This window comes from Diabrotica virgifera, chromosome 9 (assembly GCF_917563875.1).
Source record: "Diabrotica virgifera virgifera chromosome 9, PGI_DIABVI_V3a".
In the NCBI taxonomy this organism is placed as follows: domain Eukaryota; kingdom Metazoa; phylum Arthropoda; class Insecta; order Coleoptera; family Chrysomelidae; genus Diabrotica; species Diabrotica virgifera.
The window spans coordinates 172,282,861-172,310,558 of record NC_065451.1 but is presented as its reverse complement, the minus strand read 5'-3'; the positions used below and the strand labels follow the sequence as shown (position 1 = coordinate 172,310,558).

The 27,698-nt window shown below is 31.4% G+C and overlaps 1 protein-coding gene across 5 annotated transcripts in view; it reads left to right on the top strand.

Moving 5' to 3' along the window:
* LOC126892114 (ancylostoma secreted protein-like) overlaps positions 1 to 27,698 on the top strand; it is a 328,099-nt gene that overhangs the window by 147,046 nt on the left and 153,355 nt on the right. The window contains exon 1 of one of the 5 annotated variants that reach the window (XM_050661580.1): positions 6,604 to 6,726. The exons of the other annotated variants lie outside the window; for them this stretch is intronic. Coding sequence (XP_050517537.1) covers positions 6,668 to 6,726 — 59 coding nt within the window. The 5' untranslated portion in view covers positions 6,604 to 6,667. Of the gene's footprint in view, positions 1 to 6,603; positions 6,727 to 27,698 lie in introns of those variants that run through there. 5 annotated transcript variants of the gene reach the window in all.

The following is a 27,698-nucleotide window of genomic DNA, read 5'->3' as shown; positions in this document are numbered from 1 at the left end:
ATAAATATACTTGTTCTTTCTTCTAATAAATAAGCTCACAAGGCATGTTTCTTCTTCGATATTAGCCTTCTGCATTTTTTAAATTATGATCCCACCTATTCTTTGTCTTCCAACGCATCTTTGACCATTTGGTGATTTGCCTAATACTATTCCTACTATCCTATCTTCGGCCATTCTGCTAATGTGTTTGTTCAGTTCCTGTGTCAGCTTTTTTTACAGTAGGAAAAATGAAAGAATACCCATGAACGAACATATAAAACACGCTGTATTTTCCTGTCACCGTGTCACACAAAAAATTGGCTAGCGCACGTACATGTAATAATTATTGTTACATGTACTTGCACTGGACAATTTTCTTTGTGACACGGTGACAGGAAAATACAGTGTGTTTTATATGTTCGTTCATGGGTATTCTTTCATTTTTCCGACTGTACCTATGTTTTCTAGAATATATACCTTCATAATAATATATTTTATGTTCTCGCTTCTCTCTCTATCTAGTAGACTGCTCCCTGATATTCAACGGAGTATTCTTATCTCAGACATTTCCAGCAGTCCTTTCGGTTTGAATGTGTCCTAAGGTCTACTAATAACTGTTTTATAGATCATTGCTCATGTGTCTTGAGTTAGATGCCTGGTCTTCCAGACTGTATTATTCCTGTCCCTTTATTTGTTCTTAAAACTTATTGTCGAATCCCTTCTTCAATATTTTTATAACCACTTTTCTAGATATTTAAACTGCATTTCCTGCCTTATTTATTCTCCCATTGACTTCGATTTTACATCACAGTGGGTATTTAAATCTTGTTATTGTTCTCGATGTGCCTATATGTGATGAATGTTGGTAATCCTTATGGCAATGTTTATTTTATCTACAGCAACGCGGAAAAGTTGCACATACGTCGTGTTTAACCAGGTTCTGAGGTTCTTTGATCAGGACGTTTTTCTTCGTCCTGGACCTCGCTTTCCAAATATCTTTTCTTGCAGGATGGCTTGTAGAAGGGCATATATGGATTCATTTCGCACAATGTATCCAAAGTATTGTAACTTCCAAATTTGATGGTGGTCAGTACCTCTCGGTTCTTCTTCCTCGTTCTAAGGACCTCGTTATTTGTGAGTCGATCAATCCATGAGATCTTAAGTATTCTTTGATATAGTCACGTCTCAACTGCTTCCAATCTTCTGCACATATCTTCGTTGAAAGTCAATGATTCAGAACCATAAAAATGCAGAGAAGACGTAGTATCGCAGAATTCTTTTTTTTTATACCAAGAGAAAGGTTGTGGCTCTTGAAGAGAGCCTCCATCCGGTTGAAGGTGGATCTAGCTTTTCTGATGTACGCTCTTATCTTATTCTGATGTACGAGGGTTATTGATCCATTTTTCATTTATTATGGTTACGAGTTAGTATTTCTAACAGTGGCAACGCGTGACTTTTTCTAAATTGTTACTAAAACCAGATGTAAAAAATCTTATTTAAAAAAATTATTTTGAACCTCCCAAATATAAGTTTTTGTTTATTTGCAAAAATGTTAATAACAGAATTGTATAAAGAGGATTTTATCATTAATCCATTTAAAAAGCGTTTCTCAATGGAAATTAAAGAAAATGAGGACGTTCAATCTTGCAATTGGGTATTTCTTTGGCAGGTTTTAATCCGCTTCATTGCTGAAAAACTACTGTCAACGGATGCACTTGTAGCCGGAACTGTTTAAAGTAGGTTGGCCAATTTAAGATCTTCCTGAAATGCATTATCAAGTTATCAATATAATCTTGATCATTAAAAAGGACTGTCAATTCTGTTATTAACTTTACTGTGACAAGTTTTGTCCATATAGCTTTACAAACTGATGAAAGGCTGTTATTTTTAAAATTGTCAAACTCCTAATATATTGCCAAACAGTCAAGATGCTTTACATTAGAAAACCTATTTTTAAGTTGAATAATCATAGTGTCATCAATTAAAAAAAAAGAATGTGTGTACTTTGTACGCACGTAAGAAGTTATACTTCTATTATATGATTTCAACGAAATAAATATACTTTAAACAGTTTCTCTACTACTTTCCAAAAATTTTTATTAAAACAATACCAAAAATTAACAAAATAAAAGAATAAAACACACACAAACACATTGAAAAATGCCACAAATGATTTCTGAACAATAATTGTTGCCAAAAATTTTAATTAAATACGTATTTTCTGAAAAAAATTATATAATAATATACTTACAATCATAAAATCTATAAAAAAAATAAAAAAATGATATAACTTGCATTGGGCTTGAACCTACTTCCCGTGTATCCCGCCGTACGAGAGTCGAAGCGATTTCAAACTGCACCACCTTCGCGTATACGTCATGTGGGAATATAAACACACTGAACAACTTTTTGACATTTTGTTTATATGAATTTTTATTAGTTTGATTTTTGTCGAATTAAAATACAACAATATATTAGAGTAAGAAAACGATACATTAGATAAAAATTTGTAGAAAGTTTGTTCGTAATCAGATTATGTAAATTAAAGCATTGCCTACTGGGGGTATAGCATAGCAAGTACTAGGTAAGTACATTATTTTTTTTACATTTTCCAAATAAGTATGAAGATAAATTTTTATTGGAATACAACTGAAACATTTAGAATTATGTACCTGTGGCTTTTCAAAACTATTTAAAAAGTCACTATAATTATAAATTTGATTTTATTTCTGTCCTCACAACAATAAAACCTAATATATTATACAACATTTTTGTTTACCGATAACCTCCAATCAGAGCCCGTATAAAGACTAATACCAAACTGTCGGTGTGCGCATGCGCGCAGATCAATATAAATTCACCCTCAATCTCAATCGCGCCTAAAGAAGTATAACTTCAAAAATCGTCAACGACACTCATCCATGTTTAATTGCACGCACACTGAAATAGGTAAGTAACCATTGTAACCACTCCAAGAAGTGGTAACAAGAGTTCTATTATCCACAGTCCACAGCACCATAGCGCACTCACGCCTTCGCCTTTCAAAATTTTCAGACACGAGCCGTTACCGCCCGTCCGACCGATTTCGTTACCACAAATAAAAGTGGTAACAAAATAACCTGCAACCGAGTCGCATAAACTCGTCAATATTTTCGTGCGTCTAGTTGGCATTTTACTGAATTACTATTAATTAACACTCATATTTCTATTGTAAAAAAATTAAATGGAATTATTTCACAGTAGTTATAAAATATTTTTATTTGCAAGATTCTTAACTGTTACCAATGGTAACAGTGGTTACATGGACGCTTCGCCAGTGATTTCTAAAGTATTATCATCATCATCAACCCGTACCCGTCCACTGCTGGACGTAGGTCTCTCCCAGCTCTTTCCATCTTTCTCTGTTTTGTGCGGCTTGCATTCAGTTGCCGACAATACGCTTCAGATCGTCAGCCCATCTGGTTGGTGGTCGTCCTCTGCTTCGTAGTGCTTCTTCTCGTGGCCTCCACTCGACATACGTTTTGTCCATCGGTTGTCTGACAATATGGCGACGTGTCCTGCCCAATTCCACTTGAGCGACGCGATTCTTTCGACGACGTACGTTGTTTTTGTTCTACGACGTATTTCTTCGTTTGGGCGTGCATGATTTGGACGCTAAATTTAAAATTCGACGCTGAAAAATAAAATTACCTGTTTCTGCATACATGATTTGGACGCTGGGTCTAATTGAAATGTAAATGGAAAGTCAGGTAATAAAATTCTAGAGATTAAGCTTCATAAGGTTTATTTGTCACTTTGAAATAAATACGACATACATTTTACGAAATGGTATCGATCGATACAGTTAGTTTGATACTCATGTATCCTATCTCTAACGAACATAATTTTTTTTCTACTCTTTGGATCTTTAAGTCTATTACTTTCATGGACACTATTAATTTTAATGTAAGTTTCAGTTTGAAAATTTTTTTAAAACATCAATAAAATGGAAAATATTTGGATGAGCATGGTAAAAATTATCATTAAAACGCGAGTGGAACGATTCACAAGCATTAGTTGTTAATTCTAAACTCTCACTCATCGTAGCCCACATCTCCGGCGGAAATGTTGCGTGGTCGCCAATGTAGTTGTCCAATAAGTAGTCGGAAAACTTTTCAATTTTTGCATCCTTTGGTTGAATAGCCATAAAATCATATATGAAAGATTCTTCGACTTCTGAGGGAGGTAAAAATGGCAGCCCAAAAATATATTTCAGCCATTTAGATATTTCACTGTCTGCCAATTTATATTCCCGAATTAAGCCACAACTGCCGATATTACGATACCAAGCTTGCATAAGATGAAAACGCATGTTAGTGTTACACGAGAAGATGATAATGTTAGAACTTGGTTCAACCGCAAATATAAAATTCTCGTCTATAAGTGTTTTGATATTCATAATATTTACCGCAGCAATAGTTTCTTCTTTACTTTTGGGCAGTTTCGGTTGAGCCATTCGCCGTTCACTGTATATTTGATTTCGTATCTATTAAATTAACGTCTTTAACAGTCATGTGGCTCAAGCAATCTACATTTTCTTTCAACGCACTATGTATGATTTTGGACGGCCTTTCGGTCAAATTATCCTTAGCCTTCCTTTTGGCACTGCTACGCACAATCTGTCTATTAAGCGTCTTGATATCACACTCGTGATTATGTTCTAGATTACTTCGGATCACTAACTTTTCTGGCCATTTCGTGAATATCTTCGATTTACACGACCGTTTTACGCACCTCCAATACGTTTCTCCCGATTTTAGTACTTTATCTTGAGAAAAAGTAAAACTGTTCACTTTGAGCAAAATTTTACCACGATTACTTACTAACGTTGAAATTTCCATATTCACTATTACTTTATATTCCTGTCTAGTACATGAGTTATTGTAAATAGACACAGGTTTATGGATTACAAACAAATTACCAGTTTGTTTTTTGCGGGAAACGAAAGTAATTAGTTTCGGTAGTACCGTAAATAAATTATCAATATGTCATCAGATGTTACTATACAGAATGTCTCACCGAATAAATCCTATTCTACCTCTTACTCTACATCAGTGGAATTTATACAACCCGTTGGATGTGCATGATTTGGACGCTAAATTTAAAAGACCCAAAGGAGGAAGACCCAACCCTTCGGTCCTAATTTTACTTTCTGGCAGCGTCCAAAACACGGGTACTTTTAAGACCCTCAGGTACTTTAGTGTCGAAAACATGCCCGCCCCTTCGTTTGGGATTCGGTCCCTCAGGGAGACACCCCCGGCAACCAAACGACGTTTTTATAACGTAGATAACACGTCATAAAAATGACCAATTGACGTGTTTCTATGACGTAGTAGTGACGTTGAAAATCACGTGTATTTGTCTCATCGATTTGACGTCATAATTGTGACGATTTTAAAACGTAATCGTATCTACGTTTTTTTTTCAAGTCAGGATCGTGACGATTTTCAAACGTCAAAAAGATGACCACCCTTATACGTCCGTAAAATCACGTCTTTAATACTTTCAAAAAGTGACCTCTTTCAGATGTTTCAAAATGGTATAAAAAAAATGGGTACCATGAAACCTATAGGCCTACTTCCCATGTGTCGAAGATATATTACCACTTGTTTAGATCGCTTGTGCGCTAGAAGCAACATTCATTCTGCATGATTGTACCAGCCCTCACATTATAGATTTTTCACTAAAATACCAACTATATATACCTACTTACTGTGTCAAAACTAAAACAACATATATCTGAAACTAATAAATAATTTATTAACAAATTATATAGCATACTTAATATCTTAATTTAACGCTTAATTAAAAACAAATAAACATAACCTTAAATAGTTGTCAAGAAGAATTACTGCAATAAACTAACTCACTGAGCAAAAACGCATAAAAATCTCTTAATTAATACGTTTCTTCAACTAAATATCTAAATGAAAAGTCTTATTTTATCACACAAGACACAAACCGCGTAAACAATAATTGATAAATTTCTTATGAACATTTAGCGTTATACCTAAACGAAATTGTTTGGAGTCAATACAAACAAGCAAGCTCCTCCCAATTTTGTGACGTCAGACTTAGGCTGTCTGAAATTAAAACGTTTTTTGAACGTAATTTTAACGTCATTAATCTTACGTATTTAAAATCACCTACAAAAGACGTATATATGACGTAATGTTCAAACACGTGTTATATTCAACCAAAAACTGACGTTTCCTCAACGTTATATGACGTCACTTGGTTGCGTGGGACCCAACATCTGGCGCTCCATAAAGTATTATACATTTTGTTTATTTAGTAATTTATTGAATTAGATCCAAATATATAAAGATTATATAAAAAGTATAACCTATCGTGCAATCTCCTGTTTGAACTAAACCAACAGATAAGAATCAGAGGTACTAGACATAATCCACTGACTAATACATTCCTTATTATTTCTAATCCAAAGTCCGATAGTAAAAGGAACTTTGTCAAATTCGTCAGAAACTTAATTGACAAGTAATCTCCCTTATCGATAGATTTATCGTTAAAATGATATCATTGTGTATTTTTGGTAATAAAATTTGTTTATACAAAAAATAACAATAGACTATTAGAGTGAATTAGGATCTAGGTTATTAGAATTAAAGTTTTTGGTGTAGGTACTGTAATGATGATGCGGATACAGTGTTGTGAAGGATTATATTATTATGAAGAAATTAATGGTGGGTACGTAAAGACTTCTATCACTCCTGCTGTTTTATTAATTTTTGACATATTACTTCAATGGACCTATAACCGGTTTCTTCTAATCTATGTATCACCCGTGTTGGCTGCCCCCCCACCCCACTTGCAAAAATTAAAAAACAAATAGCCCTGATTTATGAGCTATTTATGAGCTTTCATATTCCGCAAACTAAAAATTTTGAGCTCGTTCCACTGAGCAGGAATTTAATACTTTAGTGGGGGGCTGAGTCAGCCCCCCCCCACTACTTAAAAATAGGAATATTGAATCAGTTTTTGCGGCAGAATTACGAGCTATTTATGAGCTCTTGAAATTATATAGTTTTGATTTTTGAGCTCATCCTCTTCACCCCCAAACAACCCTTTAATTGGTTTAACTTAAAAGAAAAATGCTGAGAAAACTTAAAATATATCGTATTGCGGATATAATTCCTATAGCGTATATAATCTAAGAATAAACTATTAAACCACGTGCATTTCGATTATTGAGCTACAACCCCTTCGCAAGAAAACCACCCTATCTTCCCGGCTTAAGAGAAAGTTGTACTTAAAATGCATTAAATTAATTATTTGGCGACTACATATAATTTAATAATTTATAAGCTTCCAAATTACGCGCATTTAAATCAGTAAATTGCAATTTATTTTGTATAGTGCAGTCACTGAAAGTAAAAATCAACGATTACCTTTAATTTCGGTGAACCTTCATCAATTTTCACGAAAATTGGTCAGTGGTTAGAGGATACCTCAAGAAACAAAGGTGACATGGTACCACCTTGCGCCTTTACCCTGAGGGCGGATACCGCCCCTACTCGGGGTGAAAATTATTTTATAAAAAATAATTGCACAAATCTATAAAAGAACAAATTATAAGCAAAATTTATTATATAAAGTTATTAAAATAAGTCAATACTTTTTAAATTATTAAAGATCAAAAATTTTAATTATTCGTGAAAGAAATGCTTGTTTTGAAGCGGTTTTTCGTAAATCACTGAAAAACTGTAAGTTTTTACAAAAAAGTTAATAGTAGTTTTATTCGTATAGCTTATATTCTAAGAATAAGCTCTTAAATAACGCGCCTTTCGATTATTAAGCTACAACCCCTTCGCAAGAAAACCATCCCATATTCCCGGCTTAAGAGAGAGTTGTACTTAAAATAATTTAAATTAATTATTTGGCGACTAGATATCGTTTAATAATTTATGAGCTCGCAAAATATACGTATCTCAATTAATGAATTGCCATTTTCTTTCTATAGTGCAGTCACTGAAGGTAAAAATCACCTATGACTTTCGATTTCGGTAAATCTCCATTCATTTTCACGAAAATTGGTGAGCGGATTTTGATGCTATCAACTTTTTCTGGAGCTCATTTTTGATAGGTATTTCTAAGTACTTTGACAAGTATTTAGTAAATAAGTTATAAATGCATCTCTTTCCCGTTATTTAAGCTTGAATCCTTAGATTTGAACAGTCGCAGAAAAAAATATACATTTAATTACCAATAACTTACTTTAAATTAACATTAAAGGGTTTTTCAAGTAAGCAATTTATTATATTTTTTATTAGCTTCAATTTTAGTGATAAACACTTTTTTGTAAAAACTTACAGTTTTTGAGTTATTTATGACAAATTGCTTTAAAGCATGCATTTTCTTTCACAAAAATTATAATATTAATTTGATCTTTAATAACTCAAAAAGTATTGATTTATTTTAATCACATTATATAACAAATTTTGCTTACAATTTGTCTCTCTCTCGATTTGTGGGGTTATTTTTAATAAAGTAATTTTTCCCCCCGAGAAGGGGTGACATATACCCCAGGTTAAAACCCTAAGTTGTTATTGTTAATTCGTGAAAATGAATGGAGATTTAACGAAATCGAAGGTTATAGTTGATTTTTACCTTCAGTGACTGCACTATAGAAAGAAAATGGCAATCCAATAATTGAGATGCGTATATTTTGCAAGCTCATAAATTATTAAACGATATGTAGTCGCCAAATAATCAATTTAAATTATTTTAAGTACAACTCTCTCTTAAGCCGGGAATATGGGATGGTTTTCTTGCGAAGCGGTTGTAGCTCAATAATCGAAAGGCGCGTGATTTAAGAGTTTATTCTTAGAATATAAGCTATACGAATTAAACTACTATTAACTTTTTTGTAAAAATTTACAGTTTTTCAATGATTTACGAAAAACCGCTTCATAAAATGCATTTTTTCACAAATAATTAAAATCTTTGATCTTTAATAACTTAAAAAGTATTGACTTATTTTATTAACTTTATATAATAAATATTGCTTTTAATTTGTTCTTTTATTGATTTGTGCAGTTATTTTTAATAAAATAATTTTCACCCCCGAGAAGGGGCGGTATCCACCCTTAGGGTTATGGCGCAAGGTGGTACCAGGTCACCTTTGTTTCTTGACGTATCCTCTAACCACTGACCAATTTTCGTGAAAATCGATGAAGGTTCACCGAAATTGAAGGTAATCGTTGATTTTTACCTTCAGTGACTGCACTATACAAAATAAATTGCAATTTACTGATCTAAATGCGCGTAATTTGGAAGCTTATAAATTATTCAATGATATGTAGTCGCCAAATAATTAGTTTAATGCATTTTAAGTAGGTACAACTTTCTCTTAAGCCGGGAAGATAGGATGGTTTTCTTGCGAAGGGGTTGTAGCTCAATTATCGAAATGCACGTGATATAATAGCTTATTCTTAGAGTATATAAGCTATTCGCGGTGTGCAAGTACTTGGAAGGGATACGCGAAACGATCGTGCGCGAATAGCGGAGAAATATTGCAACTTTCTTAAATAATTCATATTGTCAAGTGAAATTGTCAAATTGACGTACATTTCATACCAATTGTCATTTAAGAAGAAAAATTATATATTGCTTCACAATATTGATATGATATGCAATTATTATATAAAGGTAAATTTAATTAATTGTATTTTGCTTGCAATACTGCATTTTAATAACTAATTTTATTTACTACATACAATTGTTTAAGTTTGAATAACACAACCTAAATCTTATTTTTTCTTCTTATTATTTTTTTGGTTGGACTATGGCCTTGACAATTATCCAGTAACCAGGACCATATGATTGGCCAATATAATTAAAAGTGCGAATAAAAGTTCAGAGCGTAGAAATAGGTGTCGCTTTTCCGAACTTGCACGGTCCCAATAGGAATTATATCCGCAATACGACATATTTTAAGTTTTCTCAGCATTTTTCTCTTAAGTAAAATCAATTAAAGGGTTGTTTGGGGGTGAAGGGGATGAGCTCAAAAATCGAAACTATATAATTTCAAGAGCTCATGAATAGCTCGTAATTCTGCCGCAAAAACCGATTCAATATTCCTATTTTTAAGTTCCCCCCACTAAAGTATCAAATTCCTGCTCAGTGGAACGAGCTTAAAATTTTTAGTTTGCGGAATATGAGAGCTCATAAATAGCTCATAAATCAGGGCTATTTGTTTTTGATTTTTGCAAGTGGGGGGGGGGGCAGCTCAACACGGGTCTATGTATCGTCTCCTACTTCAGTTACTTCTCTAACGTATTCACTTAATTTTTAAGTTTTCTAAGTAACTCAAGTTTACTCAATTTATTATATTTATTTAAAAACCCATAAAAGGGCCACAAATATCACAACAAGACGTTTTCGTTCTGTAAAAAGAGCATCATCAGTGTTACCTAAAATAAGTATAACCAACCGTATTAGTTAAGAAAATAGTTTAAAGTTAAAAAGTTGACCAAGGTAAAAAACAAAGGTTTTTTATACTTACAAGATTTATAATATAAATCTATAATATTTAATAATCTTTATTAAAAAACTGGATTATAATGAAATGATGTATGATATTCACCAATGAAATGATCCACACCAATTCACTAATGAAATGGAGATATTTACCAATAGACCAGGGCATCTGTAAAAATATTAGTACATTTGGACGTTGAGAGGTGACTCAATTTTTTTTGCAGAAATTGCTTGAAAATAACTCAAATAATAATATTTAAGTTATTCTCCCTCTCAAAAAGGTCCGGAACATTGTTTAAATAATTAAAATGTCAAAAAATGACGGAAAAATTCGATTTTTTTCTTGGTTTTTTGATTATAACTTTAAAAGTATTCATTTCTGAGAGAAGTTGTACTGACATAAAAGTTGCGTAATTAAATTTCCTATAATACAGATATAATAAAATTCCTATAATATATAACAGAACTGAAAATAAAGCAGATAGCAAGTTGAAATTTTTTTGCGTATAGAAGTGTACTGTAACTTTCATTTGCAATTTGCGAAATTAAAATCGATTAACTACCACGGCGCCAGGAATTTTTTAAGTAAACATTAATTATTGGTGCTACGCGCAGGACAGCGGAGAGTTTGCTCTGATTGGGCATTCCAATTACCTTTGATAATGATTGATACATTTTAATTTTTATTACATTTCGATATAAATAAATAAATTTGTTTATTGCAAAATAAAAACACATACTCTATCTTTTGAAATAACAATTTTTTTAGCAAACACTTTCTTTGTTCATATATTTTAACTTAGAGAATAAACATATGCAATTGTTTAAACAATATTTCACAAACAATTTTGTTTTCACAAACAATTTCACAAGAAATTTTGGTGGAAATCAACTTGTGTGAATCGAACACCGCTGTCCTGCGCGTAGCACCAAAAATTAATGTTTATTTAAAAAAATTCCTGACGCCGCACAGTGGTTCCAAATGCTGAAAACGTGGTCATGAGGCGAAAAAAGGAGTCCCTATTTAGGAATTTTCATGTTTACAGTTGTTTTCTCATACTATCGTAGAGTCCTAATACGCAGGTATGAAGATCAGACTGAATGTATTCTGGTTCAAAACTCAGGAACAAGTGGGCCATGTCCGGGCTTATTTTGGTCGGCAGAGAAAGTGAAAAAGAACGCGTATATTGAAAACGCTGTAAAACGTTTTTTAGTTTATCAATTTTATCGCTGTAAAGCAGATTCTTCTTTTTTAAGTATGTAGTAATGTAAGGTGTAACTTAAATCAACATTTATTAACAATAAATGCCTTAAATTTGTTAATGCATAAATAGTGAAAATATACTTGAAATAATTGAAATTTTGTAAAGATGCATTCAAAAAGTACAAAATTCTGCATAATTCTGCGACTAATGTTTATTAATCTTAAAACATATAGTAAAGAGATACAGAATCACTTTGGTTTAGCTGCCTATAACTGCCTATGCATTGCTGGCAGTTGTTTGAATACAAAAGTGGGAAATGACGCATATTACATGTTTCTGGCGATTGTTGAGTATGTATGGGCCGTTGTACATAAGTAATAGGTTCTGAATATTGTACTTCATAAAGAAAGTGTATTGGTAATAAGCAGTTTCAAAAGTCCTTTATAATATAAAATTTTAAACAAAAATGCGACTAAAATAAAATTTTTGAATTTCTTTCGTCCATATTGGATCCGCCATTTTGTTTAAAAAGAAAGTAAAGTTAGATCTGTAATCTGCGACCTTAACCTACCAAATTTGATAAAAAAATTTCTTTTTTGATTGATATTTTCAATTTCTTTCCGCCATGTTGGATCCGCCATTTTCTTTTTCAGAAAAAATAAGTCCAGATTCGTAATCAGCGATGCCAAAAACCATTAAGAACGAAAGTAATTCCAAAATGTATAAACAATATACGCTTTTAAAGGTTCATGACCACGGTTTCGGCATTTGGAACCACTGTGCGCCGTGGTAATTAATCGATTTTAATTTTGCAAATTGCAAATGAAAGGCACAGTACACTTCTATAAGCAAAAAAAAATTCAACTTGCTATCTGCTGTATTTTCAGTCCTGCAACATTAAAAAAAATGATTTTTTTTGCGAAAGCTGGATTGCAAAATTTATTTTGCAAAATCTATTAAACCGATCTTAATGAAATTCACAGTGTTGTTTTACTATATCATATAGTTTTTCTGGGTAAAATATGAAGGTCCTAAGTGTAGCGTAAATGGTTGAAAAACGTAAAATGCGAATACTTGTTTTTGTATGTTTTTTTTTCGCAATTATTGCTATTTTGCAACAAGGATGACTATTTTTTAAAATTTTAACCAATTCTGTATTATAGGAAATTTAATTACGCAACTTTTAGGTCAGTACAACTTTTCTCGGAAATGAATAGTTTTAAAGTTATAATCAAAAAACCATTAAAAAATTCGAATTTTTCCTTCATATTTTGACATTTTGATTGTTTAAACAATGTTCCGGGCCATTTTGAGTGGGAGGATAACTCAAATATTATTATTTGAGTTATTTTCAAGCAATTTCTGCAAAAAAATTTGAGTCACCTCTCAACGTCCATCTCAAAACAGATGCGTCCTGGACTACAAAAGAATCAATTTTAGAAAAGTCAAACTCGGCAAAATATTCACTAAATTGATTTATTTTACACCTCAATTTTTCAAGAAAAATGTATTTAATTTTGAGAACATTTCCATTTATTTCACATAAAAGTTCATTTCAACATCTGCGTCAGTTTTACCCGGCATTGCCATCCATGGAGCATGCTATAAATATTAAAGTGTTCATTTGTACAGAGTCTCATGAGGATAAGAGTTATTGTATAATACAAGTTAGTTAGCGACCTTACATATTATATTGAGGTGGAGGTTTCTATTACGGTCTTCTTATCTATACATATTTGTGTAGAAAAAATACACAATTTAATGTATGTTAAATTACAATTTATTTTCTATTCCAAGTAATAGATTTTGTTAAATCAAAAATCATAAGTTAATAGAAGAAGCTCTGGGAAACAGATTTTGTAGATTGTTTTTGAACACACCTATGATGTGGAAAGGAAGCTATACTTAGCTTACCTCAGCTTAGTACCATCTTTTTAATTTTGGTAGGTACTTAAATTACATCTCAACTGAACTAACTTTTCTTCGTTATTGATATTTTATGGACTTTACGGTCTTTAAATATTTATTCTTATTGATAATATTAGTCATGTTGTGACTGTGACTGGCTCATTGACATATAGTTCATTCCATTAAAAAAAAGCTCTGGGAAATAAAGACTTATAATGGAGGTTAGACAAAATAAAAAAATACTAGAGGAAAAAAGAAAGCTTATTAAACTTGGCTAGTTAATTGGCTAGTAACTAGACAACAGAGAATTTAATAGTTAATCAAAAAGGAAACATGAAGAATGGGAGGAAAATGTGATGAGATAGGGGACACAAGCGTTGGACAGGCATGGAAGACAATGGAAAATACAACCAAATTCAATGATAACAATAAAATTCTGGAGAATTTTACTGTCATCATCGCATGTGGTTGTCTTTATAAAGACACCCAGAGATCTTTCAAGCCGGTATTACTATAGTTAGCCAAAAATAATACAAACCCAACATTACTTATCTTATAATACATGATATTATACAAAGGTATGGATATGATATATCAAGACTGCCCCCTTATCGTTGCGTATTATGGGGAAGTATGGAGAGCATTGGGAGAGACTAGCACTAGTTGGCTAGTAGGTCTATTTAATAGAATTATGGAAGTTGGACAAATGCCAGACGAATGGAAAAGCAGTATATTAGTACCTGTCTACATAAACAAGGGAGACATACAACAATGCACAAACTACAGGGCTATAAAACCACTTAGCCACACCATGAAAATATGGGAGAGAGTAATTGATAGACGTATACGTGAAGAAACCGAAATATCCGATAATCAATTTGTCTTTATGCAGGGCAGATCAACAACAGATGCAATTTTTATTGTGAGGCAACTGATGGAAAAATACAGGAATAAAGATACCAACGCTCATATGGTATTCATTGATCTTGAGAAAGCATATGATAGAGTTTCTCGAGAGATTCTGTGGTGGGCACTCAATAAGAAAGGAGTCCCTGGCGAATATGTAAAGATTGTGAGAGATATGTATGAGGGAGTAACGACTAGTGTTAGAACAGGTGTGGGAGAGACTGATAACTTTCAGGTGAAAGTAGGATTGCACCAAGGCTCGGTGCTTAGTCCTTATTTATTCTCATTAGTTTTGGACCAAATAACAGCGAAACTACAGGGTAGTATTCCATGGTGTCTAATGTATGTTGACGATGTAGTGTTACTAGGAAATAGTGAAAGAGACTTAGAACAAAACTGGAACAGTGGAGACAAGCTCTGGAGGAAAAAGGTTTAAAACTTAGTAGGACAAAAACAGAGTATTTGGAATGTTTATTTAAAGATGGAATTACTACAAATAAAATGGTATGTTTGGATGGTGAACTGATTGTAAAAAGCAATAGTTTTAAGTATCTGTGATCGCTATTACAGAGTAATGGAGAAATAGATGGAGATGCATGCAGTAGAATTAGGGCTGGATGGATGAAGTGGAAAGAAGCGAGTGGTGTGTTGTGTGACAGAAAAATTCCAATGAAGCTGAAGGGAAAATTCTATAAAACAGCCATAAGACCGGCTATGATGCACGGAACTGAATGTTGAGCAGTGAAAAAGAAAGAGGAACAACGAATGCATGTAGCGGAAATGAGAATGCTTATATGGATGAGTGGAGTGACAAAGAAAGATAAAATTAGAAATGAGTATATTAGGGGAAGTCTAGGTGTGGCACCAATTGATGCCAACATGACAGAGCATAGGTTAAGATGGTTTGGTCATGTTCAACGTCGTGACGTTAATCACCCAATACGAAGAATAGCTGAAGTGCAGATTCCTGGAAGGAATACGAGAGGAAGACCAAAGAAGACCTGGGCGGAGACGATAAGGCAGGACATGTTGGTAAAGGGGATTAACATTGATATGACCCAAGATAGAATTGTGTGGAGAAATTCAATTAGGGAAGCCGACCCCGCATAGGAATAAGGCAAAGAGAATGATGATGATGATTGAGCATAAGTAATAGTGCGACAGATTCGTGCAAATATTATAAGAATTATTGTGCATTTAATGGTAAAAGCATATAATTTGGTCCACCCATATTACGCATATAAAGGTTCAAAATTATATATGAGGCCATCTCAGATTTTACCTTATACAAAAATGGCGGACATTCAAATTGGCGACGATACATATGTGACTAATAGCACGATAACTTTTGAACAAAAAGTCCGACTTCAACCAAATTAGGCATGTGGGTTCTTTTTTTTTTGTGTATAAGATTGAGCTCTTGAACCGGAAGAATCGGTTTTACCAGAAGTTGTGTTTTTCCTGATTTTTTATGTAAAAATATGTTGTTTTTTAAATTCTTTCACCCTGTATATATTAATTTTTCAAAAAGATAATACCGGCATTAAAAAGATCGTAAAAATATTTTTAGGAAATATTTTGAACTTTTTAGTTATGTTAATTACCATTTAATAAATGCGTAACTTATCTTCACATGTATCTATGTGCGGCAGATTCATGCAAATATTATAAGAATTATTGTGCATTTAATGGTAGAAGCATATAATTTGGACCACATATACTACACATACAAAGGTTCAAATTTAGATATGAGGCCATCTCAGATTGTGCCTTTTACAAAAATGGCGGGTATATGTAACTAACAGCACGATAACTTTTGAACGAAAAGTCTGCATAGGGATTACGAATACTCGATACGAATCGTATCCGCCATGTTTTCCTGTAAGGCGCTATGGTAAAGCATGGCGGATACGATTTTTATCAAGTGTTCGTAATTCCACCTCTGATTTCAACCAAATTTGGTATATAGGTTCTTTTTTTGACGTAAAAGATCGAAGTCTTGAACCAGAAGAATCGGTTTACCAAAAGTTGTGTTTTTCCTGATTTTTTATGTAAAAATATGTTGTTTATTTTTTCAATTCTTTCACCCTGTATATATTAATTTTTCAGAAAGGTAATACCGGCGTTGAAAAGAGCGTAAAAATATTTTTTAGGAAATATTTTGAAATCTTTAGTTATATTAATTACCAGTTAACAAATGCATAACGTATCTTCACATGAACCTATGAACCTATGTGCGGCAGATTCGTGCAAATAAAATAAGAATTATTGTGCATTTAATGGTAAAAACATATAATTTGGACCACACACACTACACATACAAAGATTCAAATTTAGATATAAAGCCATCTCAGATTTTGGCTTTTACAAAAATTTTGAATGCCCTTCAAAATGCTTTTCAAGGGCATTCAAAATAAATCTGCCGCACATAGGTACAGGTGAAGATACGTTATGCATTTATTAAATGGTAATTAACATAACTAAAAAGTTCTACTATTTCCTAAAAAAAGAATTTTTCTCTCTTTTCAATACCGATATTACCTTTTTGAAAAATAATATAGGTATACCTACAGGGTGAAAGAATTGAAAAAAAGACAACATATTTTTACATAAAAAAAAAACAGTCAAAACACAACTTCTGGTAAACCGATTCTTCCGGTTCAAGACTTCGATCTTAATCATCAAAAAAATATCCTTAACGCCAAATTTGACGGACTTTTCGTTCAAAAATTATCGTGCTATTAGTCACATATGTATGGTCGCCATTTTGAATGACCGCCATTTTGTAAAAGGCAAAATCTGAGATGGCCTTATATGTAAATTTGAACCTTTATATATGTAGTATATGTGGTCCAAATTATATGCTTCTAACATTAAATTCACAATAATTATTATAATATTTGCACGAGTCTGTCGCACATAGGTACATGTGAAGATACGTTATGTATTTATTAAATGGTAATTAACATAACTAAAAAGTTTATTTATTTCCTAAAAAATATTTTACGCTCTTTTCAATGGCGGTATTAACTTTTTGAAACATTAATATATACAGGGTGAAAGAATTGAAAAAATAAACAACATATTTTTACATAAAAACCAGGAAAAACACAACTTTTTTAAACCGATTCTTCCGGTTCAAGACCTCGATCTTATACATAAAAAAGAACTTATAAGTATACCAAATTTGGTTGAAATTAGAAGTCTCGTTCAAAAGTTATCATGTTATTAGTCACATATGTATAGTCGCCAATTTGAATGTCCGCCATTTTTGTAAAAGGCAAAATCTGAGATGGCCTCGTGTCAAAATTTGAACCTTTATATGTGTAGTATATTTGGTCCAAATTATACAGTTGAGTCCGCGAATCTTTACCCGTGCGTCATCATTTAAAGCATACGAAATAAGTCGATGATAAGTCGGAAATTAAAATTTACTAAACGCAACACCAAGTGACAGTAAGTGACTTGCTGTTGCGTTTAGTAAATTTCAATTTCCGACTTATCATCGACTTATTTCGTATGCTTTAAATGATGACGCACGCTTCTATCATTAAACGCACAATTGTTTCACATATCGGCTGCACTATAAAGATGAAAAGTCCAGATGCAAAATTTATTATAAACAATAAATAATAATTTATATCTGAAAACTTTTCGTGGAACTATTTTCTGGTAACGTCCTTAATCTCGGACTTTTACGATTTATAAGACAAGAGACGATGAATAACGAAGGCGAAAAGGACTCTACAATATGCAGTCATATTCCGCCTTTTTCGTCTAGGAAAAGGTTCGAAAGATAGTTCCAAGCACTCAAAATCTGAGTAAAGATAAAAGTGAAAAACAGTTTATGTTTCCTTTCGATTCAGAGGTGGTTCACCATCACCAGACAGCTGTTTCTGTCTCTAGACGTCTTCAGTGGGGCAACATAGATGTAAATTGCTAAGGATGTTACCTGAAAATAGTTCTACGAAAAGTGTTCAGATTTAAATTAGTATTTATTATGTATTTTTAATAAATTATTTTTAATAAAGCATGCACTTGTCATCTTTTCTTTAAGAGATGTAGACCGATCAAATAAAATTACAATACATGTAAGTCAAAATGTAATTCCGTACAGGTTGGAATAAATTTTTTAATAAAGTTTAGGTCCAAACAAAAGATATTTTCAAGAAAGTATATGATTCATATGAGGGGATCATTGTTTAAATAATTAAAAATTGGTCATTTTTGCTCAAAATTTACTTTTTTAACTGCTGGGGTAATTCTTTATTTTTATTAAGGATTTTACAATTTTTTTCTGTAAAGATGAAGAAACAGTATTTTATATGAGACTTGCTAAATTAAATTTGACCCATAATTTATTTAAATAATTGTAAATCAATATTGAAAAACAAATTTCCAAAAAAATATTATTTGCAATATAAATAAGCACTATAAAATATTTTGTTTTGCAAAAAAAGTTGCGCTATAATATCACAATAAATTGATAAAAAAATTGGTTGATAAATATTGAGTAGTTTATGAGATATTTAATTTGTTTATAAAAAATTACAATTTTTTCAATTGCAAAAACGCGGTTATGGCCTATAGAGTATACTAGTTTTTAAGGTCTCATTTGTTTAGCTTTTATGTATATTTTCGATAAATGTATTGACAAATCAAAATTTCAATTAAACACCCCTCCATAATGGCTTTTGAAAATTGGTATAATTCGTTTTTAATTTTTTTTTTAATATCATCGCCGGGATTAAAAATTTTTAAGTTATTTTTCGATATTCGTATTCTAGGTAATTTTTGACATATCCACAAAAAAATAAAAAAATTCTAGAAGCATTTTTGGCCGAGATAGCTTTTCCCAGTTTAGTAATTCATAATTTGTTTATTTATCAATATTGACATTTAAAAGTAGGTGAGTACATCTATTAACCTTAATAGTTAACAATGTCATTTATAAACATAATAAAAGTTGTGGAATATTTAAAAAATGATGATATTCTTAACACCTTAAATGAAAACTTTTTGTCTGAAAATTGGCTGAGGAGTAGTTTCCAATATCTCCGTTAATAATGGGCAAATTTCTATATTTTCTATTAATTTGGGGTAGCATATAAAAATAATAACATCTGCATGACCCTTTTTGCCATAAATAATCATTAACTAGTGATAAAAAAATTTTATTTAAAAATTTTTTTTTGTCTAGTATTGTAATAAATAAAACTTGGCACCAAAGATAATCACAAAACAGCATTAAAACAAATTTTTATTTTAAAAATTTAACAAAATAGAGTTTCGTTAAAGAAACACAAAAACTTTGTTTTTTGTACAAATCATTGGCAAAATCTCGCAAAAATAATGTTGTGAATACCTACAAAATTAAATATATAAAAATAATGGAGGACAACCTCTATATAAATATATTATATATATATATATATATATATATATATATATATATATATATATATATATATATATGTAAGTGAATAAAAATTAACAAATATATACACAAATCTTAGGGCCGGTTGTTCGAACGCTAATCAACAATGATCATTATCAAATAATTAATTACTGTCAATGTCAATTGTTAAAACATAATTAATTACAATTCTGAGACTATAATCAATTAATATAACAATAATTATTAACATAATTAATAATAAATCTCATAATTGTAATTAATTATGTTTTCAGCAACCCAAACAAAGTTGACATTGACAGTTTTGGTGACAGTAATTAAATATTTAATAATGATCATTGTTGATTAGCGTTCGAACAACCGGCCCTATAAGTGTATTACCTATTAAAAAAATTATAAAATTAATTGTAAAATACATACACTCGGAAAAATGAAAGATACCCATGAACGAACATATAAAACACGCTGTATTTTCCTGTTACCGTGTCACAAAGAAAATTGTCCAGTGCAAGTACATGTAACAATAATTATTACATGTACTTGCGCTGGCCAATTTTTTGTGTGACACGGTGACAGGAAAATACAGCGTGTTTTATATGTTCGTTCATGGGTATTCTTTCATTTTTCCTACTGTACAGTACGTAAATCGTTCAGCTGGACATAGGGAACATACATTTTACATATTTAGATACATAAATACATACATACATTGTATTATATGACACAAATAAACGACAGAATATTACAATGTAGTAGCTAAATATTTTTGGCCTAAGTGAATGGGAAAACAGTTTAGTTTTGAAATTAGTTTTTAAAAATAAATATTTTAAAAATTAAAGTAAAATTATTAACTCATTAATCATAAACTTTGTATTCGATTTATTTATGGACAACTTTGCTTCAAAATTCACTCATTCTATTCGTTCTAACAGCTCTATTGCACCAAAAACTCGTACTCGAACAGAAGCTTCAACTAACATAGGTTACCGCAGTTGCCACAATTCTCTCAATGTATAATCCCTATTATACTATATGTCCAGCCGAGCGATTTACGTACTGTATATATTTTAATACAAAGTACAAAGAAAAAAGCCTTTAAATGTTAATGCTAATTCAGTATTATTTTTTTATAAAAATCTTTTGTGTCAACTTTTATTTATAACATCTAGAGAAAAAAATATTGAAAAAAAATTGTTTATATTAAATTGACGAATATTTATTGTTAAAAGTGTCATTTAGATGTACTATTTTTATATAATACCATAAACTAAAAAGAAACATTGAAGCTGGTCCATTATTAAAGAAGATATTGCAAAGTACTATTGCACCACTCTTCATGTAAAAAGTTTTCAGTTAAGGTCGCTACGAAAATCATTATTTTTTAAAATATTCTTTAATTTTACCTCTATGTGTAAATGACATTGTCAAGTAGTAGGGTTAATAGATGTACTCACGCACTTTAAAATACTAATATTGATAAATAGACAAATTATGAATTTTTAAACTTGAAAAAGCTATCTCGGCAAAAAATGTATCTAGAAAATTTTTTTCTTTTGTAAGTGTGTCCAAAACTACCAGGAACACGAATATCGAAAAATAATTTCAAAATTTTTAATCCCGGTGATGTTATTAAAAAAACAAGTTTTAAACAAATTACACCAATTTTAAAACGCCATTTTGAAGGGGTGTTTAATTAAAATTTTAGTTTGTCAATATGTACATTTTTCGAAAATACACATAAAAGCAAACAAAATGAGACCTTTAAAACTTGTATACTCTATCGGCAACAACCGCGTTTTTGCAATTAAAAAAATGGTAATTTTTCATAAACAAATTAAATATCTCATAAACTAGTCAATATTTATCAACCAATTTTTTTGTCAATTTATAGTGATATCATAGCGCAACTTTTTCTGCAAATCAAAATATTTTATAGTGCTTATTTATATTGTAAATAATATTTTTTTGGAAAGTTGTTTTTCAATTTTGATTTACAATTATTTAAATAAATTAAGGGTCAAATTTAATTTAGTAAGTCTCATATAAAAGACTGTTTCTTCAGCTTTGCAGAAAAAAATTGTAAAATCCTTAATAAAAACAAGCATTGTCGCAGCAGTTAAAAGGTAAATTTTTTGCAAAAATTACCAGTTTTTAATTATTTAAACAATGATCCCCTCATATGAATCATATACTTATCTTGAAAATATCTTTTGTTTTGACCTAAACTTTAATAAAAAATTTATTCCAACCTGTACGGAATTACATTTTGGTTTTATTTTATTTTATTGGACTAATGTGGATACAGCGTCCTAAAAGTGGATTATAAAATAATTTTTATAAATCTGCTTAAATACGCAGTTTGGTTTCGTTCCTATTCGGAGGTGTTCATGTAGCCCCACTGAAGACGTCTAGAGACAGAAACAGCTGTCTGGGGATGGTTGTATATTGGACGTAACGGTTACAGTGGCGTAGCAATTTTGGAAACATGGCAAGAAGCATTGCATCAGTAAATACTTCTACCACTACAAATTAGAAACAATAAAATTTGTAATTTTCTTCTGTTTTTGCACTAATAATTGAATATTTCCCTAAATAGGTAAATATATTATCAGCTAAAACCGTACTTTTGCGTGTATTCGACAGCGCTTCAAATATTGGGAGAATTTACTATTAACTTTTTCAGCACAGCGAACAAAGCTTTCATTCCCAATCCAAAATAGTTACGAATTCGTGAAATATACTATAGGAAACTGTAACAGAAAACGAGATGTAAAAATATTTTTTTATTTTCATTAGCACTACATTTTATTGCCTGCCACACTTTCTTCTTTTATTTTGCAGTACTTTAATGGCTTAATAATTGACATAGGTCATTAAATTGAAGATTTTCATAGTAAAGATACAACCTTTCAGGTAATAATGTTCACGAAATGATAGTAAGAGCAACAAAAATTAATTAAAAGAAATCAGATCTATAGAAATAGATACTTCCTCTGCAATATTATAGTCCAGACTGTGGGTGAAAAAGCGTAGGAATTTTTTTAACCTATCAGGCGTTGTAAAGGACGATATCAGTAAGAACTTCTTAGTCCACTGAAATATTCTCAACTGCTCAAAATTGTCAGAGAAGACGAAAACCTCTTACGTCTAAGTTTTCGAGCCTCAGGAATCCGAATCTGAAATTAGCTTTGCGAGAAAATTCCGAGAAATCAGGAAAAATCGGAAAATAGAGATTTTCCGCAATTTTCTCGAAAACTACAATAGCTAGCGGAAAAATAACTAATCCATCGTGTTTATTGGACGATTTTACAAAAAAATAGAATACTTTTTTAGAATTGTTGATAGATGGCGCTCTAATTGGAAAAATACGATTTATTAGCGCCATCTATCAACGAATCTAAAAAATGTCTGGAATAAATGTTACTTACTTTTTTATGAGGTATTCAAATCTGCAATAAAAAATGGGAGTTCCTATTTAAGATTTGAAAGTTACTGCCACCACACCTTCATGGGATGGGGTGGGGGTCGTATTTAGTGTTATTCGATAGGTTTTTGAAAATATTAACACATATTACAATACATATTAACAAATATAACATGTTTTTTGGTTTTTCACTTGGAAGTGTAGTTCTCGAGATATTAGACCGTTTCTATAATTTATCTAGGGTATCAGAATAAATACTTTTTCCGATTATAGCGAAACTAATTTCAGATTCGGATTCCTGAGGGTCGAAAACATGTGTGCAAAAGGTTTTCGTCTTCGCTTCCAATTTTGAGCAGTTGAGAATATTTCAGTGGACTATTATACTAAAATGTACAGCTAATTTTGGGTGCCTATTTGTATAAGGTTTTTAAGTTGTAAAATTTGCTAAGATTTTTAAATCTGCAGATTAGGATATCCATTTTAGAGAAAAGCTTTCAAATAGATAGTTGTAGGAAATTAAAAACCTACAATTTGAGCTATGTTACGTTTGATTTAGTTAATTTTTTTATTGCAAAATGGCCCGCGAAAGATCCAAAATGGTCGTTTTTGCAAGTGCTTTTTATTTTTTAAGGTTTTAAATTGAAGATCTTTCAATTCCAAACATAAAAAATTGTATGGCCCGATCAGTTATGATCGTTTTTGAAAGTGCTTTTTATTTTTTAAGGTTTTAAATTGAAGATCTTTCAATTCCAAACATAAAAAATTGTATGGCCCGATCAGTTAATTTGTATCAGTTAATTGTTTAACCCGAGAGGTCAAATGTCGAAGGCTATACATTTTTGAAAAGAAAAATCGTAGAGATTTAATCGTGGACATATACCGGGTGTCCCAATAACAATGGCTCTCGGCCATATCTCAGGAACCGTTTATAGTAGAGCTTTGAAATAAAAAAAAAGAATGTGTGTGTACTTTGTACGCACAAAAGAAGATATTCTTCTATTATAGGTAATTTAAACGAAGTAAATATACTTAAAAGGTTATTTGTACTTATTTTATTTAAAAATCAAACTAACTTTCTTATCTACCACTTTCAAAAAAGAAGAATATCTTCAAAAATTATATAATAATATAGTACTTACAATCATAAAATCTATAAAAAAAAAAATAAAAAAGTAATAACTTGCTTGGGGCTCGAACTCACTTCACTTCTACCGAGCTGTACGAAAGCTGACGGCATGCCGCGGCATTTCAAACTAGACCACATCCGCGTGTACGTCATATGGGAATATACTCAAACTAAACGTTTTACATCATAAATTTATATGAATTTAATAAAATCATTAGTTTGATTTTTGTCGAAATAAAATACAACAAAGTATAGTGTAAGAAAACAATATATGAGATGAAGATTTTTAGAAAGTTTGTTCGTAATCAGATTATGTAAATTAAAGCATTGCCTACTAATAGGTAACTACATTATTTTGTTTACATTTTCCTAATAGATAAGTATTGAAACTATTAGGTATTTCCAACTGAAACATTTAAAATTACGTACCTGCGGCTTTTCAAAACTATTTAAAAACTCACTATAATTATAAATTTTATTTTATTTCTGTCCACACATCAATAAAAACTAATATTATACAATATTTTTGTCTACCATAATCTCCATATTGAACAATTATTGACAGATCATTTCAAAATTTCAACACCCAATCAGAGCCCGTATAACCACTAATACCATACTGTCGGTGTGCGCATGCGCGTGGTAAATCAAATTTTACCCTCAATAGATTCGTCGCTAAAGAAGAATATCTTCAAAAATTTTATAACAAAAGTTGCCTCAGGAAAAGCCTGGAAATTATTTTCATAATTGTGGGTCCACCGCGAGAGGGCGTAATTGAATATCAAAAATTAAAAAATCAAAATTTTACAAAATTTTCCTAATGAAAGGGCATTGAAAATCCGGTCATCGTATTTTTCGTATAATTTTGCGCATATTTGATTTCGCAAGTTTAGGTCTACCTTTGCAAATAAGAGGTGGGGGTGAGTGGGAACCTTGTTATGAAAAAATGGCTGTAAGTCCGGTTCTGTTAAATCAAATCTTGCAAATTTGGTCTTGTTGAAAACAGATCTTTTTCGTCAATGTAAGAGTTATGATTTCGAACCAACCTACTAAGTAATATGCCGGCTATAAGGCGTTATTTAATTTTTTTCAGAAATCTAGTTTTCTTTGAAAAATATTAAATACAAGTATGCAGTTTTAATCCTACATTATAAAATTAGATTAAATTATCAATGGAATAGCGAAAACCGCATGTCGATACCTTTTTTCCATCTCGAGATATCATACGAAACGTGTAAATTTAAAAACATAACTACTGTCACCGGTAAACGAAGTTAAGGAAAGTAGTGTGCTGTGATAAAAACAAAGAAGCATTTTCAGATGTCAACGTACATAATAGGGCTTTTCAACGCTTCTCATTTGTTTCGAGCCTCGGTCATATCTCGTATACCTATTAATATTATCACGGATTATACGACATATATGACAGAGGCTCGAAACAAATGAGAAGCATTGAAAAGCCCTATTAATTAAAACAACAAAAAAATAAAAACAACTATTTAGTGTTAGTGACGACATAAATGTTCAGATTTTTGAAAATTATTTTCGTTGCAATCATTTACTCTTTCAGATTGAACAGCGGTCTCAATTTCTGCTCTTGAAATGCTTTCCTATTCTCTGGATAATGTTTTCTCGAGTAGTGTATCAGTATTGTAAATGCTTGCTTCAAAAATGATGGACAATAATTTGAATATTTAGGTCGTCACTAAGTAGTTGTTTTTATTCCTTTGTTATATTTTATAGTGTTGTTTGTCTTTATATTGTTGTTTTAATTAATTATATTTTTATATGTTGACATCTGGAAAATATTTCTTTGTTTTTTCCATAGCACACTAGTTTTCATTAACTTAGTTTACCGGTGACAGCAACAGTTATGTTTAAAATTTACACGTTTCTTAAGATATCTTGAGATAGAAAAAAGATATCGACATGCGGTTTTCGCTATTGTATTGCTAATTTAATCTAACTTTATAATGTAGGATTAAAAAGGCATACTTGTATTTAATATTTTCCAAAGAAAGCTAGATTTCTGAAAAAAAATTAAATAACGCCTCCCAGCTGACTTATTACTTATTAGGCTGGTTCAAAATTATAACTTTTACATTAACGAAAAAGATCTGTCTTCAACAAGACCCAGTTTGCAAAATTTGATTTAGCAGGACCGGATTTACAGCCTTTTTTTCATAACAAGGTTCCCACTCACCCCCACCTCTTATTTGCAAAGGTAGACTTAAACTTGTGAGATCACATATGCGCAGAATTTTATGAAGAATACGATGATCGGATTTTCAGTACCCCTTCATTAGGTAAATTTTGTAAAATTTTGATTTTTTAATTTTTGATATTCAATTACGCCCTCTAGCGGTGGACCCACAATTATGAAAATAATTTCCAGGCTATTCCTGAGGTAACTTTTGTTATAAAATTTTTTATTTCACAGCTCTACTATAAACGGTTCCTGAGATATGGCCGAGAGCCATTCTTATTGGGACACCCGGTACATATTTTCATATTATGATGTAAATACATGTATAAACATTCTGAAATAAAACCCCTTATTTCAGGCTTGGAAAAAATGGGTCAAATTTCGTTACACAGGGTGTTTCAATATTAATTGGAAATATTTTAACTGTAGATTCCTGGACCCAAAATATTAAGATTTAACCCAAATAACGTAGTCCGAAAATGCTTCCTGGGTAAGCTAGAGAGAGCTCTTTGAAGATGTCGCCTTGTAATTTAGTTTTTTTACATATTTCCATAACGCTTCTATTTATAAAAACGAAAACTAGTACGCCTAGTTATCTTTCAGAGATAAATCAAATCCATAAATTGCGAATTTACATATAGTACCGGTGCGTTTATAGGCGTCCGTTTTGGGTAGGGCAACGGTTTTTCTATCACATAACTTTTTTGACTTGCGCACTTTTAAGCCTTTTTGACTGAGTCAAAATGGATTCAGGAGGTATTTAACCTAAATAAAAGGCGCCGCTGGGTAAGGGTTATGGAGGTATTTAAAAAAACCTAATTAAAAGGCACCATCTTCAAAGAGCTCTAGCTGCCTTAGGAAGCATTGTCGGACTAGGTGATTTGGATTAAAACTTAATAATATTTTAAGCTCAGGAATCTACAGTTAAAATATTTCTGAAATATATATGAAACACCCTGTATATAAACATTAAGAGCTAATACACCGAT